Source organism: Micropterus dolomieu, linkage group LG17 (genome assembly GCF_021292245.1).
Source record: "Micropterus dolomieu isolate WLL.071019.BEF.003 ecotype Adirondacks linkage group LG17, ASM2129224v1, whole genome shotgun sequence".
NCBI classification, from domain to species: domain Eukaryota; kingdom Metazoa; phylum Chordata; class Actinopteri; order Centrarchiformes; family Centrarchidae; genus Micropterus; species Micropterus dolomieu.
Genome location: NC_060166.1, coordinates 23311666 through 23330706, shown reverse-complemented (window position 1 = coordinate 23330706; position 19041 = coordinate 23311666). Strand labels below are relative to the sequence as shown.

The window sequence follows — 19041 nt, the reverse complement described above, 5'->3', positions numbered from 1 at the left end:
TATATACTAAAAATGACCATAACAGTAAACAATAATGTAGATATATTGATGATACTCCTGGAGTTGACTAAGTTCACCAGTTTTACCAGAGAGCATGTTAAAATATTTTAGCTGAAAACAGGGGGAGATAAGAGGATCGGGCTGAAAAAGCAAGACAGAAAAAGTGTGTATGCGCATGAAAACGGAGAGCATCAGACATTTCCTCACCCGAACAGTGATGCTATTGTTGACGGTGCTGTTAAAGTTCCCTTTGTAGAGCCAGCCTGACCGAAACACACCAATCCCTCCCCCTCCTCCGCCACAACCACCACCACCTCCCCCTCCCCCTTTGGACGAGGACAGGGAGGTGGTATCCTGTAACATACATACAGCATACAACATAAATACGGCCAGTCAAAGATACATCAGCTTTCCATTCATCCCTCTGACACAGAGGAGCAGATGATCAATAATGAAAAGGAGACTCTCCGAGACTCATTCTATCTTAGGATGGCCATTTGTCAGTCAAATTATGTTCATAAACAATGTCCTGCTGACCTGCAATGAGCTAACTTCTCTAGCAAAGTATATTTTAACAGCTTTAAGGCTGCGATAAACTAATTTAAACATGAGGCTGAGCAGGATGTATCCAGTACGTAATGCATTCATTCTAAAAGCATTTGTCAGAAGATGGTCATTACTGACCTCATCCTTGTCCACGTCCTCATAGTCAATCTCAAAAGAATGGGAGGGCAGCTTCTCTGCCTTGTACAGTTTCCTGTAAAGGAATGGGGAAAGGCAAGAAGAAAAATGGGGAACTCTGATAATGAAATATATTGATGGAAAGAGAAAATGATTTCAGGAATTTAATTAATCCACTCTATCTGAGCGGTGCAAAGGACTGTGGGTGGCTGACTCTGCTTCATCGATCTCCGTCAGGAGTCAACAATAGGTAGTTCTCACTCGATCTCGCTCCACTGATTTCACAGGCTGCCCCGTCTTTGTGTGTGAGCTATGGGATAAAATGCCTTTGTGTGTGTGCTGTGAGCTGCAGACAGCGAGGCTGCAGTCTGTGGAGGATAACGCTGGAACCACCCTTGGCTAAAAGTCACACAGTCGTAAAAGCTGTATCAAAAAAAAAATCTCTTAAGGGGACTATGTTTAGAAGATTTCTGGGGATTGCGGGCTGGCCACTGACAGAGAAATGCTAATACTGGCCTGCACAGATGAAGATCGCTCCATTTAATCCCAGTGGTAACAACCACACATATACAGTAGCTGTAGATTCCCATTGTACAATGGTTTCCCCAGTGTATTTCACTACAAACACGTAAGCCTACAGTTAGTTAGCTTGTTAGTCATTTAAAAACACAATATAACAGTAGTGTTTGTGCTTTCATGCTAATTCCACAGCTACAAAGAGATAACATAAGTTGGTATGACTGTGCTCTAATTTGGGTTTAAGCTGCATCTTACTTTACAGTTAATCCTGGTTGTCAGTTCAGAGGTTATGTGAACTGACTGAAAGAATACATTGGCAACCCATGGGACAGAAGCGGGACATTCCTGTGGTGTAGAGCAGTAACTGCAGGGCTGCTCTGGGTCAGTCTCACAGGGACCCCGACAGAACTCCAGCTGACAGACAGTTTGATTTAAATAAACGACTGACTGAATGGGTGTCTGCTTGACTGACATTTAAAAATGGGATCGAGGGAGCACTGAAAGTTAACATTTGTTCGAGTGGAATGTCTTCGCTCTTCTTTCTCACTCAACACTGGCCACCATCATGTTCTTGTTAATGACGTCCCACCTCAGTGGAACAAACTGTGGTTATCCTTAGCGGCCACTTCTGGTGCTGGGTGTTCATAAGGAAATAAGTCCTGCATGTCTTCAGTCAAGTCAAGAAGTCAAACAAAGCTGAATACAGATGTTTTAAATATTCACTGCCATCAAACACTGCAAAATAATGTATAGCATAAAGCAGCTATTCATGAGAAAATAGGATTTGTGGCATTTTATTAACATGATTAATAAAATACTGCAGTAACAGGAGAAAGGAAACACCTATATGAAACTAGGGCTGAGTACCCTTTGAAATTATTCTGTACTAGTGCCGACATTAAGTTTTGGTACCTAGACCAAAAAGGTACACCTTACTATGAGAAATGCAAACACATTTGAATTTGGCAATTAAAAAAACTCTTTGAGGATTACAGAGCCCAATGGGAAAGTTAAGGTTAAAGAAATGTTTACAACATTTTAGGAAATATGCTTTCTTGCAGAGAGGTAGATACCACTCTCATGTCTGTAGCCTAAAGATTAAGCTACAACCGAGAGACCATTAGCTTAGCTTAGCACAAAGACTAGAAAGAGGGGGAAACCGCTAGCCTGGCTCTTTCCATAGGCAACAAAATCCACTTACCAGAACATCTGAAGTTCATCAATTGACATATTATGTCATGTTTGTTTAATAAGTACAGAAGTCAAAGTGTAATGCCAAAATGACAAGTTGAGTTTTATGGGGCTTATGTGCCGGGCTATTTCTATGCTATGACGGGGTGTAGTAACTGGTTAATGGTGTCTCCACCGTTTTCCTGCCGATCTCAGGGTGATGACAAGAGTGCAGAAAGAAGTAGACTCTCAGACACAACCACGTTTCCCATTACTTCCAGTCTTTATGCTAAGCTAAGACAACTATCTACTGGCTGTAGCTTTCCACTTTTAAAGCGCTACTAAAGCCTCTTCCACAGCCCAATCCTCAGTTCTTATCCTGCTTGACCTATCAGCTGCCTTTGACACAGTCAACCACAGGATCCTGCTATCCGCACTCTCAGCAATGGGCATCTCGAGTAAAGCACTCCTGTGGTTCGAATCCTACCTCTCGGGGCGTTGCTACAATGTTTTGTGGCAAGGACAATTATCCTCCTCCCACTGCCTCTCCACAGGGGTACCCCAAGGTTCAGTGCTTGGGCCCCTTCTCTTCTCAATTTATCTATCTTCCCGCCAGGCGATCCCACTGTCCCGCCAGGCGATCCCACTGTCTCGGCGCGGATCACGGACTGTCTATCAGACATATCTGCATGGATGAAGGCTTGCCACCTTCAACTAAACCTCTCTAAGACTGAACTCTTGGTCATTCCAGCCAAGCAATCTACCCACCATAACATCAAACTACAAATTGACTCTGCAACCATCACTCCAACCAAGGTGGTGAGAAACTTGGGTGTCATGATTGATGACCAGCTGTCCTTTTCAGACCATGTTGCTACTGTCTCTCGGTCATGTCGCTTTTCTCTATACAACATAAGGAAAATCAGGCCCTACCCCACTCAGTACGCCACCCAGCTTCTGGTACAGGCCATGGTTATCTCTCGCATCGACTATTGCAATGCCCTCCTAGCAGGTCTCCCAGCTTGTGCGGTGAAACCCTTACAAATGGTTCAGAACGCACCAGCGCGTCTGGTTTTTGATCAGCCCAAAAGGACTCATGTCACTCCATTACTCAGAGACCTTCACTGGCTCCCGTGGCCTCCAGAATCACTAATGCTTGCATACAGAGTGACTACTGGGTCTGCACCCATCTACCTAAACTCCATAATACAATTCCTTCTCGGACGCTACGGTCCTCCAATGAACGCCGCCCGGCTCTGCCATCCCTTCACACAAAGCAATCCCAGTCCCGGCTATTCTCATCTGTGACACCACGATGGTGGAACGAGCTACCACATGCCATCAGAGCAGGGGCGTCATCTCTTCCGAGAACACTTCCTCTTATAACACCTCTAACATGCACTTCCTGTGCTCTTCTTCTTCTATCCCCTACAATTATCTTGTATTGATTGCACTTTTTTGTTTTGATTGCACTTTTTGTTAACTCTTACTTCCTTCCCTAGGTATTTACCCCATTGATGTGATATGTACTATGAGCTCTTACTAGTATTTATTGCTGCTCTTACTAGTATGTATTGTCAGTTGTAGATCTGTAGTTGATGCTCTGTTGATGCTTGTATGTTGTTCCTCAAATGTAAGTCGCTTTGGATAAAAGCGTCTGCCAAATGAGTAAATGTAAATGTAAATGTATGTAGCTTCATATACCGTGTTTAGATATACAAGTACTATCAATCTCCTCATCTAACTCTCCTCCAGAAAGTGGGGTGTATTTCCCAAAATATTTAACTACTCTTTTAAATCCCATGCAGTAAACTCAGAGGGCAGGATTCTAGTGTATTACCTGGGCAGCAGGCGGTAGTCTCCAGCGTAGTCATCATACTTGAACTGGACCACATTTAGCTCAGAGTTGTAATACTTACAGGCCTGAAGGAAAGGATGGAGATGAGGGTGAATATGATTAAATATTAACTTTCAAAAATGAGTGCCTCTCTGGGAAAATTGGACCTGGGGCAGCTGGAAAATCTGCAGACAATGAAGAAAGCTACAATACAGTGAAAGTACAGTCAGACCTCAGCTCTTGTGAGGCCTAGTTACCGATGTTCATCATGAGATTATTTAAATTATAAAAAGAACTGAATTAAGACTCTGTCCCCAAGGAGTCTGCAAATGACATCTTAATAGGTTACTTGTCTATCTCAAGGGTTGAAATAGTAATCTCACAGGGTGTGTACTACAACTTTGTATGGTACATACACAAGTCTTTCACATCCAGGCTGGATGTGGCTATTCTCTTTAATTCATTTGTTTAGAAAGATCTTAATCATTTGTTAACCATAATTATAGACATACCAAACATTATCAGCTACAACATCAACCCTCAGAAAGGAAAGCATGCACACACACACACAGAGTCAGACACATACTCTCCAGTGAGCTGTGACAGTACTGTCTGGAGAGTTTCCGTCTACTCAGATATTATTTCTCCACTGAGCCCTAGATATTATAGCTGGTGGATCTGAAATTAGCGCAGATAGCCCTAGCCCTCACACACATACACACACTGGCAATTACACATCAAGATATGCACACACATCTGGTATATTTAGAGGGCTGGTGAAAACCCCTCACCGGTATCAGGAAGTAAGCCTGAACTGACAAACCTTACCACCACCAACTGAAACCTTATTCAGTTCCAAACCACAGTGGCTTTTATTCAGTCCTGACTAACACACTGTCACACTAACGCCTCACCTGTCTGACCAGCAGACATTCAGCCTGTAGTTCTGCCCCCTCTGGAACAGTTGACTTGAGAGTCCGACTCTCCTGAGGCACAGTGGATACCTAGAGGGATAAAAGAATGGGGAAAGGACCGTTAACTTGACAGGAAATACTGTTCATCAAAAAAATGCTTTATTGTATGTTACATATTGGGGTGAGCCACGTCAGCAGAAATTAAAAACACCACAACATAAAAATGATTTGATGAGATAAAACATTCACCATCAGGGGAAAAGAGCAGAGGTGATATTTCACATAGCAAATGTCATATCTAATAAACATGGGTGTTGTTTAGGCTGTCATCTACTAAACTGATCACAAGGCGAGAGTGAACATCTGGGTGGCTCAAAATATCTTCTGGGGGAAATAATGATTATTTTTATTAGGAAATCATCCTATTTTCTAAGTTAATTACTCACAGGTAATATGAAATCATGGCAACTAAAAATATTTCTTTCTATATAGTTTAACCGTTAAACCATTGAATAAATAAAAACACACTGTACAGATTGATGAAAAATTAAGGAAAAAACCTAAATAAATGAATGGAAAAAAATAATATGGTAAAGATTTGATGTGTACCAAACAGATTTGAATCATGTTCTATGACCCTTACAGACACCAGATCTCGCAAATCTGTACAGTGTACGATATCCTCTATCCTATCTATCCTATCTATCCAGAAGAAAGGAAAAACTCCTCCAAAAACACACTTTAATGAGTAGAAAATGGAAGATGCCTCAGGAAGAGCAACTGAGGAAGGAGCTGTTAGATGGTGCTCATCAAAACACCAAATGAGGGAATATCTTTTGGACAAATGGTGTTCATCCCTAGAATCTATGCCAAGGAGCATTCAAGCTGTTCTGCAGGCTCGTGGGTGGCCCAGCATATTAATAATTCACTTCAAGTACCCTCACCCTAAACCCTAAACCATCTGCAGATAATCACAGCAACATGTCTCCCTGGTTAAACTAATCAAACATAATGTAAATATGAATGATAGCAACACAAGCTCTACTGTTTTTTTATCCACAGTATATAGTCATTGTGATAATGCACTCCAAGGTATCCTTATCAAAAAATGGACTCTGTTAAACCTCATCCATTTTAGCCATGATAGCAACATGGCTTTAAGGAGGGGAATGTCAGCCTGTCAATCCATCCACCACTTTGGTCTAGACTTAAATATCTAGAAAAAATATATATATATAATGGATGGATTGCCATGACATTTTGTACAGACATGCATGGTTCTGAGAGGATGTAGCCTAATCATTCTAGTATGGCTGCAGACCTTTAATCTTGTTTTTCCTTATCAGGACTCCTTGTCATGCTTTATTCCTTACATATTAACACCTCACGGGCGATGATTTGAGAGGACATGCAAAATGTTATCCAGTATATTCATGAAATATTAATTCATTCCCTCTTCTTGAAATCGTTTCTGGCCAGTTTTATTGCAGTGAAGATGAATAATTCAAGTCAAATCTCTTAATAAGTATTCCCTCTCTAATTAGTGATTAGACCGACCTTTGAATTAAGCAGCTTTAATTATATAAAGTATATTTAATAAGCCATGAAACGGAATATCAACATTCAACCTTTAAGGTGAATTTCACTCAGTTCATTTTCAAAAAGAAACAGAAATGTTCCTCTAAATGATTGTGCAGGATGGGAATGAAAACATATCAACACTTAAGGTCTTTGTGTGTGAACAGAGACAGACTTTGATTTATACAACCCAATCAGCTGGCTAGAGGGCTGAGCTCACTAACCAACTGGCAATGAAGCAGACCTAGTAAATGCCTTTTGTGCATTAGCAATAATCTGCCAACCCGCTTTCATTTACAATTATGGAAATTGACAGTAGAGGGAAGGCTAGACAAAGAAAATCAGAGGAGATTGTGTTTTAGCCAAACAGAGCTGGGAAACAGCAGAACCATGCATTAAAGCTACAAAATCAGGTCCAAAAGCAAACGTTTTCCTTTAGCATAAGCAGCCAATTAGGTCACAGTAATGCAGTGTATCTGCATCTGCAGAAACGCATTAGCGCTGTAATATAAGTACTAATGAACACAGACCTAAACGATGCCAGAGAAAAAAAATTGTTGACCGTAATGAAAAGGCCGCAACACTTAACATGCATAATTAGCGTGAATAAGTGAATCATGCTGGAGTGGAGAAAAGATGTCACGTGCTGCATTTTAAACCACAATGAATCATTGTCAAATTACGAACTGACAAAATCACTCCCTATGTAGTATATATATATACATTTACTGCCCACAGTGTGTAGTTTGATTCTGAGTCTGAGATTTATGCACAATGTAGTGCCTTAAAAGTTACCACAATGGAACATTTATTCATTTAGCTGACACTTTTACCCAAAGCGACATACAACTGCTACATATGTCAGCAGTCGCACACCTCTAGCAACTACAGCAACTAGAGGTTAATACATTGGTGACTGTGTCACAGTGGGGGATTGAACCCAGGTCTATCACACCAAAGGCATTAGTCTTATTTACTGCTCCATCACCATCACAAAAGTAACGTCCATGGCATGTCCACTAAATTCTGCTAACAATCCCACAATGCAATGTGTTGTATTTTATAGATGCAAAAATTACTATTGTGCGGCTTCACACCAGTAACCAACAACATCAGCAATGAGGATTATGTTTTATATCATATATATATATAGTTTTTTTAACTTGGTTGAAAATGGTGAAATTTATACAAGGGTTTGGTTGATGGTGAATTATTTTATGTGGTGCATTATATAATGTTATGACAGACGTGGAGGGCTTTGTGTAGACGTGTGTAAACTACGGCCTCTGCTCCTGATGAAAGGCATCGTGTCTCTCAGCAGAACTGGAGTTTTGAGGAGGAGGAATAAGCAAAGTAGTAGGTATTTACCTTACCAGAACCCTTATATACCAATACTAGGTCTCAGTGTGTTTTTTATAACTTAACTATGTTTTTAGAAAATGCTAAAAAATATTTTGTTAAATAACACTAATCAATTAAATATATTTTGCTCCTCCAAAATAAAGTATTTTGACACATCACAAGCTGTTCTACTTGCCTTGGTTTTAAAACACTGACATGTAATCTCAACTTTCCCGGTTTTAGCCTGGCTATGGACCTTTGTTGCCTGTCACCCCCACTTTCTCTTTCCCCTGGCTTTGTTTTAGCTCACTACAGTACACTGTCTAATAAAGGCTTAAAACGGCAGACAAAATATTTCACCTCAGCCTCTGGTAACTTGCAGGAATTAGTATACAATAAACTTATAATAAATTACTTAACCATCAGACCACCACACACACACACACACACACACACACACACATACGCACCGAGAAATCATTGTCAGGGAATAGGAGCAGGTCTTTGAGAGGGTCATCCTTCAACTCATCCCCCAGTTCAGAGATGACAGTCTCATAGTCAAGAGGATCAATCAGCTTAGGCTTCTCCTGCTGCAAATGGAAACACAGAGACATTTGATCAGTATTCACTTGTTTGATTGGGTATCAAACCTCAATACGGTACAAAACCATAAGATACAGTAAGATATAAGATGATGCAATATGATAACACCACATATTGTATAAGTGACACCTGTCAATATTTCCTGATTACAAACACTTCTACTCTGGACTGTAATTTGAGAATTGTATTGAGATTTTTAAATTATACACAAACCTTCTAAAACCAATTTTTGGTTTGTGAACCACTTTATTCTTACAGCATCAATAGTTTATTAAAAGTAGTATATGACAGATACAGTTATGATCATGACATTTCCTGTGTTTTGCCATGACATCATTTGGACCTAAAAGAATCATAGAGGAAGTAGCACGACGGTTGAAGTGAGGCCGTGACACACCACACCGAACGATACATTATGTGGAGTGGTTTAAGACTTTTAACTTAGGTAACAGCTTCATTCAACAGGACAAGCAACATGATACAGGTGGATTTTTCCTTTCAGTAAATGAAGCAACGTCAAACACCACATACAAGAGTCACTCCTCAACAGTCACTTCTATTTGTATGCCTCTTCTCACACAACCAGATTTAACACACTCAGTACATAAACCACCAAACTAGAACTTGTAAAATGGTGATGCACTTCTGACAAAATCTATTACATAGCCTACTAACTTTCTCTTTTGTCAAAGAGATGTAAAACTATGCTGAAGGATTATCTAACTGGGCAATGAGTCATACAAAACAACACAACCGTTTAAACCTGTGTTTTACAGATTACAACGGAAAAGTACGTCTGTCATTCAGACAACAGCAGCAGCAGCAGCAAAGTGAGAGTTGGAGCAGGCTGTGGCGAGGAAGGCAAGGAAGTAATGATCTTTGGTTTGGTTCACACGCATGCAATGCAGACCGGGGCTTTTACACACCACAGCTACAACCATGACAGAGAACAGAGGAGAAAAGCAAAAATGTAACTCAACTGAACGTGAGCTATGTTTTAGGGCAGCCTTTCTTAAGGACTGCCCTTACCACCCATTCTGTACACTGTTTACAGTGTTTCCCCCCATGCAGCAATAAAACGAGTGTGCTGTTTTACACGGTCAGCATGATTTATACATTACTCTGTCAAGACCTACATTATAGTCACCTGCAGTTCGTCTAGAGTGTCTAGGTATTTGTTTCTTGTGTCTGTTCAGTCAAACTTTACTGACTGATTAGCCAATTTGATTCTTAACACAATGTCAACAACATGTCATCATAATTATGTGATTGATTAACCTTTTCAACAAATGGCAAAAACACAAAATACACCTCTGAGATGTGAGGATTTGCTGCTTTCCATTGTTTTAAATGACTGTAAATTGAGTTTTGAGTCAACTCTGAGAAATTGCGATGGGTGAAATAAGTAATCAATCAATCAAACGGATAATAAGAGAAAAGCAATAGGCAGGCGAGTTGAGGATTTTATAGGTGCACAGTGACTCTACTCTGACCCATGTGACGTCACAATAAATGTTTCAGGGGAAAGTCTGGCTTTCCCCTCGTGAGCTGATCGAGTAATGTAGCATTAGCTCTGCTAGGTATGCATCATTAATACACATATCCGTTCTTCTGTCAACTTCAAAGCATTCTCTGCTATCTGGCTCTTCCTGTCACACAGCGGGGCTCAAAGTAGTGTAACAAACAAATTTTCAACATAGGAGGAAATGAAGCACACAACATAATATAAATTGCTGATTACAGTACAATGGCCATAGACTATGGTCTATAATAAAGATATATAAATCACAATTATGACTATGACTGACAACTTCTAAACATCTGTATGTGCCAAGACAGAGACAGAAAGAGAATACATACAATGCTCAGCCGGTTGAAATCCGATCGCACTCTTTTGCTCTTTATTTTCTTCCTGAAGGTGATTTTGCTCCTGAAGCTCATTGCGGGCAGAATCAAGTTCGCAAATAAGTGTGTACAGTATTACAAAGAAGCAGCAGAACTGTCACTACCTAGAGAGAAAAAGGGTTCAAGCTAAATTAAAAAGTGAACTAAACTAAACACACATTGCCGGCATGTGCTCTATCAGAAGCAGAACTAACACTGACTGGGTTTATGAGTTTGTGTCAGTGCACGTGGATGTAGAGGAAGTTGATGTTTGATGTCCAACACACACGTCAGCACACGCACACAACCACACACACACAAACACATACACACACACATGCAAACACAGAAAAAATCCCCGGTAAACGAGAAACCAGTTTCTACACATCATACTCGCAATGTCTTTCACTTTCCCAGAGTGACACTGTTATCTGAACTAAACAAACTAAGGGAAACAGCTTACAGACAATCAATGCTTTTACACTCCACATTACACACCATACAAACAGACACAATAAGGGATAATCACTCTACAGTTAAACCCTATCATGTGCTCACACACACCCAAAGTCAAACTCTCGGCAACCTATCTTCCTTTATCCAGAGTTATCAATAGCACACTGTCACTCCACACTAACTTGCAAACCATCAGCTTCCTGGTCTAATGCTGGCCTGTCTCCCACCTCCTTCCACATGACACTGTCTGCAAGACAATACACGTAAAAGCATAAAATTAATACATGAAAAATACACAAAAAAAAACTACTGAGGTTTTCACTGATGCATGTTCCTACTGAAATAAATTAACATAACACAACATAAATACACAATAACCTTTATATCTATGTTTGCCTGTACACACACACAGACACTCACTTCCCCAGATTAAACCTCATAGCAGAACAGAGATCAGTACAAGAGGAAACAACTCCTGATGATACATCACAAAATGGTACACCTGCTGCTAACACATTACAGAAAGCACCTCCATTAGGCTTTTTGGATTAAATTGACACATAAAGACACAGTGATACATATTTTATCACATACCTCTAGTGGTCAAAAAATGCAGATGTTTTTCTTATTTGGCCACATTTTGCAAAGAGGTGTCTGAATGTTAGGCCTCCACCCCAATGCAATTGAGCTGAACTGAATTTCATTGGTGGTGCTCACAGCATCGGAATATAATAGTTTTAAAAATCAGCACCAACATCTCTTTCTAAAAACAAACTCTGGATAATCTACAGAACACGCTGTTCATATAGAGACTATTTTTGGCAGCTCATTATAAAGCGGACTCTGCTCACCACTATTCCAACTCCTCTGTGTAATATTGTAATAGTTCATGCTATATTACATGTAAAAGTATAATAGTTCATGCTACAGTATATCGTGCTCACGTCAGTTCTTGGCAGTTGGTTTTGGTCAAGTAATGTGAAATAACAGATCTGTAATGGAAATGTAACATTACATGTAATGGAAATGTCAAATAAATTAAATGCCAAAGTTTACTATCTGTTTAGCTTTAACCTAGCATCTAGCTGTTTATAAGATTTTGTGATTCAGGAGTAAGAGTATGTTTTAATGACTGCAGCTCTGATGTTCATTAGAAAGTGAAACAGCAACATGGCCCTGTCTACCAGGAGATTTCTAAGTAAAGCATTAATCTTAATCAACTGTATGTTTTGCTAGTTTAATAACCATTAATAACCTTTGATGTTTTGCATCTGAAAACAGTGAATCATAATTACGCTCTTAGCCCTGCACTCCTTCAAGCCTATTTAACATCAGCGGCAATACACAGCAGCTCAACTTCCCTCCTCTTCTTTTACTCTTTCCCTCCCTCCATCCATCCTCTGTTCTGCACCAGCTGCCTCAGCTGGCTCCATCTCTCCAGTCCTCCCTCTCATCCCCTCCTATCGCTTCCTCATTTCATCAAACACCCTCAGCAGCGCACTCCTTTATTTCTTTTTCCTTTGATTCTCTCTCTGTCTCTTCCCTGCTCCCTTGTTCTCACCCTATTAAACATCCCTTTTAAGATTTCTCCTTCAGTCCCCCGCTCCTCTGTATCTTCTCTTTCCATCCCTCTTAGCAGGGGTGAGATAGAGTGGGTGTTGATGTTGGTAAACTACGGCTGTGTGGAGGGCACATATAGGGCACTAAGCAGGGGGCTCACAGCATTATTTTTCTCCGGCATAACTGTGAACAAGGGAGTGAGACAGAGGGAGAGGAGGAGCTCTGAATTAGTCTGAAGAAAAAAGAAGATAATTAATCTAAGTTGGGAAATGATTAAGACAATGATGGAGAGAAACCATGGGGTTTACCTTTTTGCCCATTATGTTCACAAGGTAGTCTGTGTCCTTTTCAAGCACAGATTTAAAGGCTTATCATCCTTTTAAAGGAAAGATGTACGGAAAGTGTGAAAAAAAACAGAGAGAACGGGGGTGTGGAAGAAGAGAAAGACTGTGAAAGATTGATAGGGAGTACAGAGCGAGGGACAGAGAGGGAGAGAGAAGGCGACAGAGACAGCTGAGACAGCAGAGAAGAGAAGAAACTAGACACAAGCCATCTGCTTTACATCATTAGAGCAATAAAGGTTCTGGGGAGAGCCACATTGGGACTAATGGGATTCATACATCTAAGATAAGTTGCTCGTCTAATGAAAACCAGTGTTCTCAACTTTTGTGTGTTGAGTTAGTGGTGAAAAGACAACGCACCAACTTTCTTGCCTTGTTCCAAAACACACATACAACACTGTTTTTGTGGTGGCTTGGCTACTCAACACATCTATTTCAGTCTGTCCAGTCAGCTCTGTGAAGGTAATTCTGCAAACCATAAGCAGCCCTCATTTCTCAGTTCCGCACTGAACAGTCAAATGATTCCCCAAATCGCACATCTTGTCAACAACCAGTTAACCAACGAATAACACATTATCAAATGCCAATCAAGTGGTCTTAAGAGGTCAACACCAAAGAGGATTGATAGTGGCCAAAGAGAGACTGGAGGATTTGCATTCTTTCCCTGACCACAGTGTCAGTGACAGGGTGACAAACGGAAAGACAGTGTCAAGCTTGGAGGGAGAGATGGAGAGAGGTAAAGGGAGTATACTGCACATCTGACTGCTAGGGGATAATGACTTATGTAGCATGTGTTAGACTTTTGATTCTCCCATAGTCTATTACCCCCCACCCCCCCAACACTTGTATATCCTTCCATCGAGGACTCTTTAGAGACCATGATGACATTCTTCCAAATTCCTTTTAGAGGTCTTTATAACAGTTTTACCTTTTATCCTGACAATTATGAATAATACATTGGCCAGTGGGACTATTCTCACTCAGTTTAAAACTGAAGATTGGCTGACTGCTTTTAAAGAAACCCTCTCTTTATCAAACAGTTTAAGAACTAAAGACCAGTTTCCAAACATTTCTACAAACCAGTTGTTCGGTTTAATGACCACAAATCAACGATTCAAGAAAGTATATGCTATAGTTAGGAGAATGCATGTATACCATTAAGTTTTGAATGACTCACAGCTAGCAGTTTTAGTTCTTTCAGCTCTGAATATGGCACTAAAATCACTTGTGGACATCCGTAATAATGGCTCCATACTTAATTACTACTTAATTATTCTGCATTATTTTTATGCAGATGACACACAGCTGTACTTTTTCAATTGATTCACCTTATATCCAGAAACCTGACTCCCTACAGTAGTGTCTAATGCAACTATGTGTCACAAAATCTTTTTAAACTTAACATTGGCGTCAAGTCTGGCCTAGACACTTGTGTAAGTCACCACTAGTGAATCACACATCAGATTGCTTTCTTGAAGCATGAAAAGGTGACTAACTAATATAGGGTAACAAAAATATTACCAACATGATATTGTTGTGGTGCTGATGAATCTCTTACTTTGACACGGTAATATAGCATGCTAGATCAGCAAAAGGCAGAGTTAATGAACTAGTTTCTAGTGCAGCCTGCAAGAATATATCGGCACATGCTCCTATACTTACAGTACAGGAATCAGCAGGCAAACTTTTTTGCAGTGTAAACTATCATGACTCTAGTTTGCCACAGAGATCAGAAAAACAGTAAGACTTGAAGAGACGGGAGGTTTATGGAGGGAAGAAAGGAGAAACAGAAGGGGTGACTGTAAAGATCCCACACTGCCAAAATTCTAACATTTTTTCCACTGGGCTTACAGAAACCAGGGTCTTTCTGGGAATAAAAAAAGCCGGCCAACACTAATGCATACAGATACCAAACAGATGGCTGACATGCATGCACTGCACTGAAAAGAATAGTCAGTAAGGAGACACATGTACTTTTATGTAATTCATTCATCAATTCCTTCTTGTCATACATCCTTTTATGCATTCATCCATTCACTCTGTCAACCATCTTATTCATGGTTCTCTTTGAATAGCTATTTTTATCATCTTCTCTGTGGGCCATATGCAGAGAAAGCAGATTTTTCCCACAGAAACTAGATTCCTCATGTCTGACCCCACCACCCCCCTCTAATTCTCCTCCCTCCATTTCCGTCTTTATGCCTTTCAGCTGTGAAGGCAAACAACCAGGCCCCAATCACTAATCATACATCAACCTCAGCAACAGAGACGAAGAAAGACACAGTAAAAAAAGAGAGAGTTTCATAAGGAAAAGCAGAGATATAGAGAAATCTAAATACATTTTATACACAGTTAAGAAAATAAATCTTTATACACATGAAAAAAATTTCTGCTTTACATTAGCAAAACTGAAACAAGACTTTTTTTACCTTGCGGCTCAGGACATCCGTACATCCATCATTATAATTTAAAATGAAAAAGAATATACATTCATGTACATAAATATGATGCCTTTGTGCACACAGTTACCACACACCCACATACTGTAGTCCCCTCTACCTGCCCACAAGTGCATTAGGCAGATTGTTAATGGGGAGTTGGAGGTGCAGTAGTGCTGGTTACCATTACAATGATGGTCAGAGGTGAGGTGGTAGTGGTGTAACCCTCTAAGGTGGGAGTGGCATCATCCAGTGACATCTGGTCCTGTCGAGAACACATGTGACCGCAGTCGGCCCCGCCCACTGAGCGTAGGAGCAGGACCACACTGGCTGAACAACCCATAATCCACTGATGTTGACTCCAATTCCAGCCTGATCCAGTCCAGCAGTATAGGCTTCACCTGAACTAAGGTTCCTTGTTTATCTCAGTCCACCTGAACTCAGCTGTTCTGCCCTGATGACACAGTCCAGTTTGGTCCAGTCCAGTCAGCCCCTGGTCCAGCCAGCGGTGCTGTGCTCTTTTCAAGAACTGTAGGATAACTGAGACTCCATCCTACTCTACCCTCCCCTGCCTTGCTTCACTTCAACCAGTTCTGCTTTGCAAGCTGTCTTTACTGCACTGCTCTACTCCAGTCTCCTGCTCCTAATGTTGCTGTTGCTGAGATTACACACTGGCAGTCTTACATGGTGCTCTCTCTCTCTCTCTCTTTTTTCTTCTCTCCCTCTCTCTCTTTCTTTAATACACACACACACACACACACTGACTGCAGCTGTAAATTGTTCAGCCCAGCCCAGTTCACCCAACAAATCACAGTCTGCAATAGCTGTCAGCTGACCAGAACCAGCAGCTGCTACATACACGCATACACAAACACAGATTTTCAGCTTTTTTGATTCTGTAGCACTCTCCTTCACACTTTTTTCTCCAAATCACACCAGTCCTTTCAAGTCAGAGTTCTGCTGGCTGTGTTTGTGCATTTGCGGTATGTGCACTGAAGGACAGGACGTAATGCGCAGACATGCTATTTCACACTCAAATTTGTTAAAATAAACTTTTCTAAAGGAAAGAGTAAAAAATGTGTGTGCTTATGCACATGCATGTGTTTGCTACAGTAAATTCAGCCTAGTGTTCCAGAGTGGAGGTTGGTGTGTGTGTGAGGCTCCAGTAGGAGTGTCGGGGAGTGGTGAGAGAGGCCGTTGAACGAAAAGTGGGGAGTGGGTGGATTTACAGATGAAGCGTGCATGTGGAGTTTTAGGACTACAGAGCTAACGTGAAATCCCCTCGACTTTGGTTCAGCGCATAGACATGCAAAAGGACACTGACTGAAAACAAGTGCTTCAAGTCCAAAATTCCATTACATCATTTCTGATGTCCCTGAGTGCCGACGACAATCGCAATCACTCTAATTGTTCTCATGTCACCATAACATCTGGTCCTGCTTTATTCTTCAAGTTACACTTTCACTGTGTGTGGCTGAACTGAAAGAAAAAATGTGCTTTTTGAGAACTAAATGGTTTTCATATGGCTTGCAGCAATTTAAAGCCGTACTTGCCGAAACAAAGTTTGTCCAAAACATAAATTTTTGAAGAATATGGACATGCACCAATAATGTCACCCAAAGGTTCCTGAAGGTAGGCTTTGAAGCCTGAACTTTAGTTTACTGTTCTTTGCCATCTTTGTCAGTCACTGGAGTTAGAAACATTTAATTTGGTTCAAAGGGAGGAGCATGATGGGGGAAACAAGAACAACAAACTGAGGCTGAGACATCTGTCAATCAATCAAGCACTGCCCAAAGTATACTTCTCTTATAAGCCAAATATTTCCTCAATGGAATTAAGATTGTCAAAATCAACACCAAGACACATGGTAGAGGAAGTGAAAATAACTTCAGACGCTAACGTAATATGGGAAATAATTTAATAATGCACTGACTGTGTTGAAAAAAGAGAAGTTAGAAGATTTTTCCATTGACTTTAAAACAGTGAGTTTTAATGTAGCCAGCATTCAGAAACTATTGGAGAATCTGCACAATTTTTTTATTGGTGCAATATGGCATAACTGACATAAGCATCAATGTCAAATGAAATCCATGTATCTCAAAAATTGAGAGGAATAAGAAAATTGTCCTAATGCTTACAATAGAAAAAAAACAATTGGATTGGCTGAAAAATGCACTGTCACAAAGCTGAAAACAGGGTTTTTTTCTTAGCTTATGAAAAGTGGATGTCTTTGAGATCCATGGTTTTCACATGACAGTAACAAGAGGTAAGAGGTGACTTAAACGATGTTAAAAGGAACAGCAGAGTAGACATGAACACAAATAAATTCATACATGTAAATGCCTATCCCAAAGCATCACAGACAAGAATCAGCTAGTTACACACACCTAGGGTCATTTGAGGGAATATTTCACACATTTGATCTGTCATACATTATAATTTAGCGCTATGTATGCCATGTTTTCAAAGGCTGTCAGTAGATCTATAATCAAGTGACACATAATGTATAGGTCCAGACCTTTGCACTCTCTCCACTCCCAGCTGAGAGTAGGAGGAAACCATGGTGATGTTGTTAGGTCATGATTAAGGTCATTAGTGTCCATGCCGATGTGACAGAAAATCCCACCCACCACCCACATAAATGCTCATTATTATAATGCTTTACATAGCTAAATATAAACACACACACAAGTGTGTGTATATGGAATTGCTATTAGTCTCCCACAGGGTGTACAAATATTAATGTGCCCCACTCAGTAGGAGATGACAGTGGCAGTGTCGCACCCACCATGCATCACCACCCTCCCTAACACCTCCAAAGCCACTTCCTCTCACTAAAGGCTCTTCAGTGCAACATGTCTGATAGCAGCAGCTAAAACACACAGACACACCACTGTTTGTACACGGGGCCTCCACAATGGTCCTGTCATGCTAATATGTCCACACACATGCCTTCTAGATGCCACCAAGTCCCCAAGTTATACAGCTAGCTTGGTGTTGTGTTCTTATTCACTCTGCCTGCCTTCACACTGTTTTAAGACACTTTGCTGGGAGCTGTAAGTAAGTTGCCAGCTAAATGTTTGTCAAGGTTAAAACTAATCATTGCATGTTTCCATAATCTGGTGATTTAAAAGAGAGGATGATGGAATAAGATAATTTAAAGAGCAGCAATAACTCTTTATTTGTGGAATTTATCTGATGTTGATATGGCATTGTTTATTTTTTAATTCCTGTCTGTTACAGTGGATGGCAGTAATATGCTGAAGCTGTGCCTACACTGCCATAAACAGAACAAGAAGAAGAGAAAGCAGGAGCAGGTTCTGTTACTGTATATTGAAAGATTCAAACATTTACTGCATCTTCTCTTAATAAATATGCTGTAATTCACATCTTAACCAACTGTAAAACTCTGTATCACAAATGCAAAATGTGCATTAAAAAAGTAGATGGAAACATACTTTAGGAGAGGTGCAGTGTCAGGAATAGGCCTGATCACACCACATTCATGCTGTACATCTTTTACCTATGATGTTCTGTACTGTAACCATCAAAGAAACCATAATTCTTTGAACGTTTCCAATAAGAAAAGGCTGCAGTCTTAATGCAAAGCCAGCTCTGGGGGTCAACTGAGGCAAAGCTACAATCGCTAGCCTTCTCTGCATTTAGATTGTTTTGTTGGAGCCCTTTGTGTAATTGTTTCACTTCCCCTCCTTTTAAAA

General features: G+C 40.5%; 1 protein-coding gene across 1 annotated transcript in view; it reads right to left on the bottom strand.

Moving 5' to 3' along the window:
* Nucleotides 1-15865, bottom strand: part of dock10 (dedicator of cytokinesis 10) — a 43586-nt gene extending 27721 nt beyond the window's left edge. The window contains exons 1-6 of the mRNA XM_046073570.1: nt 15507-15865; nt 8511-8630; nt 5122-5211; nt 4211-4293; nt 685-757; nt 208-354 (exon numbers count right to left, since the gene is read on the bottom strand). Of these exons, the coding sequence (XP_045929526.1) occupies nt 208-354; nt 685-757; nt 4211-4293; nt 5122-5211; nt 8511-8630; nt 15507-15665 (672 nt within the window). The 5' untranslated portion in view covers nt 15666-15865. The remainder of the gene's footprint in view (nt 1-207; nt 355-684; nt 758-4210; nt 4294-5121; nt 5212-8510; nt 8631-15506) is intronic.
* Nucleotides 15866-19041: the final 3176 nt, after the last annotated feature.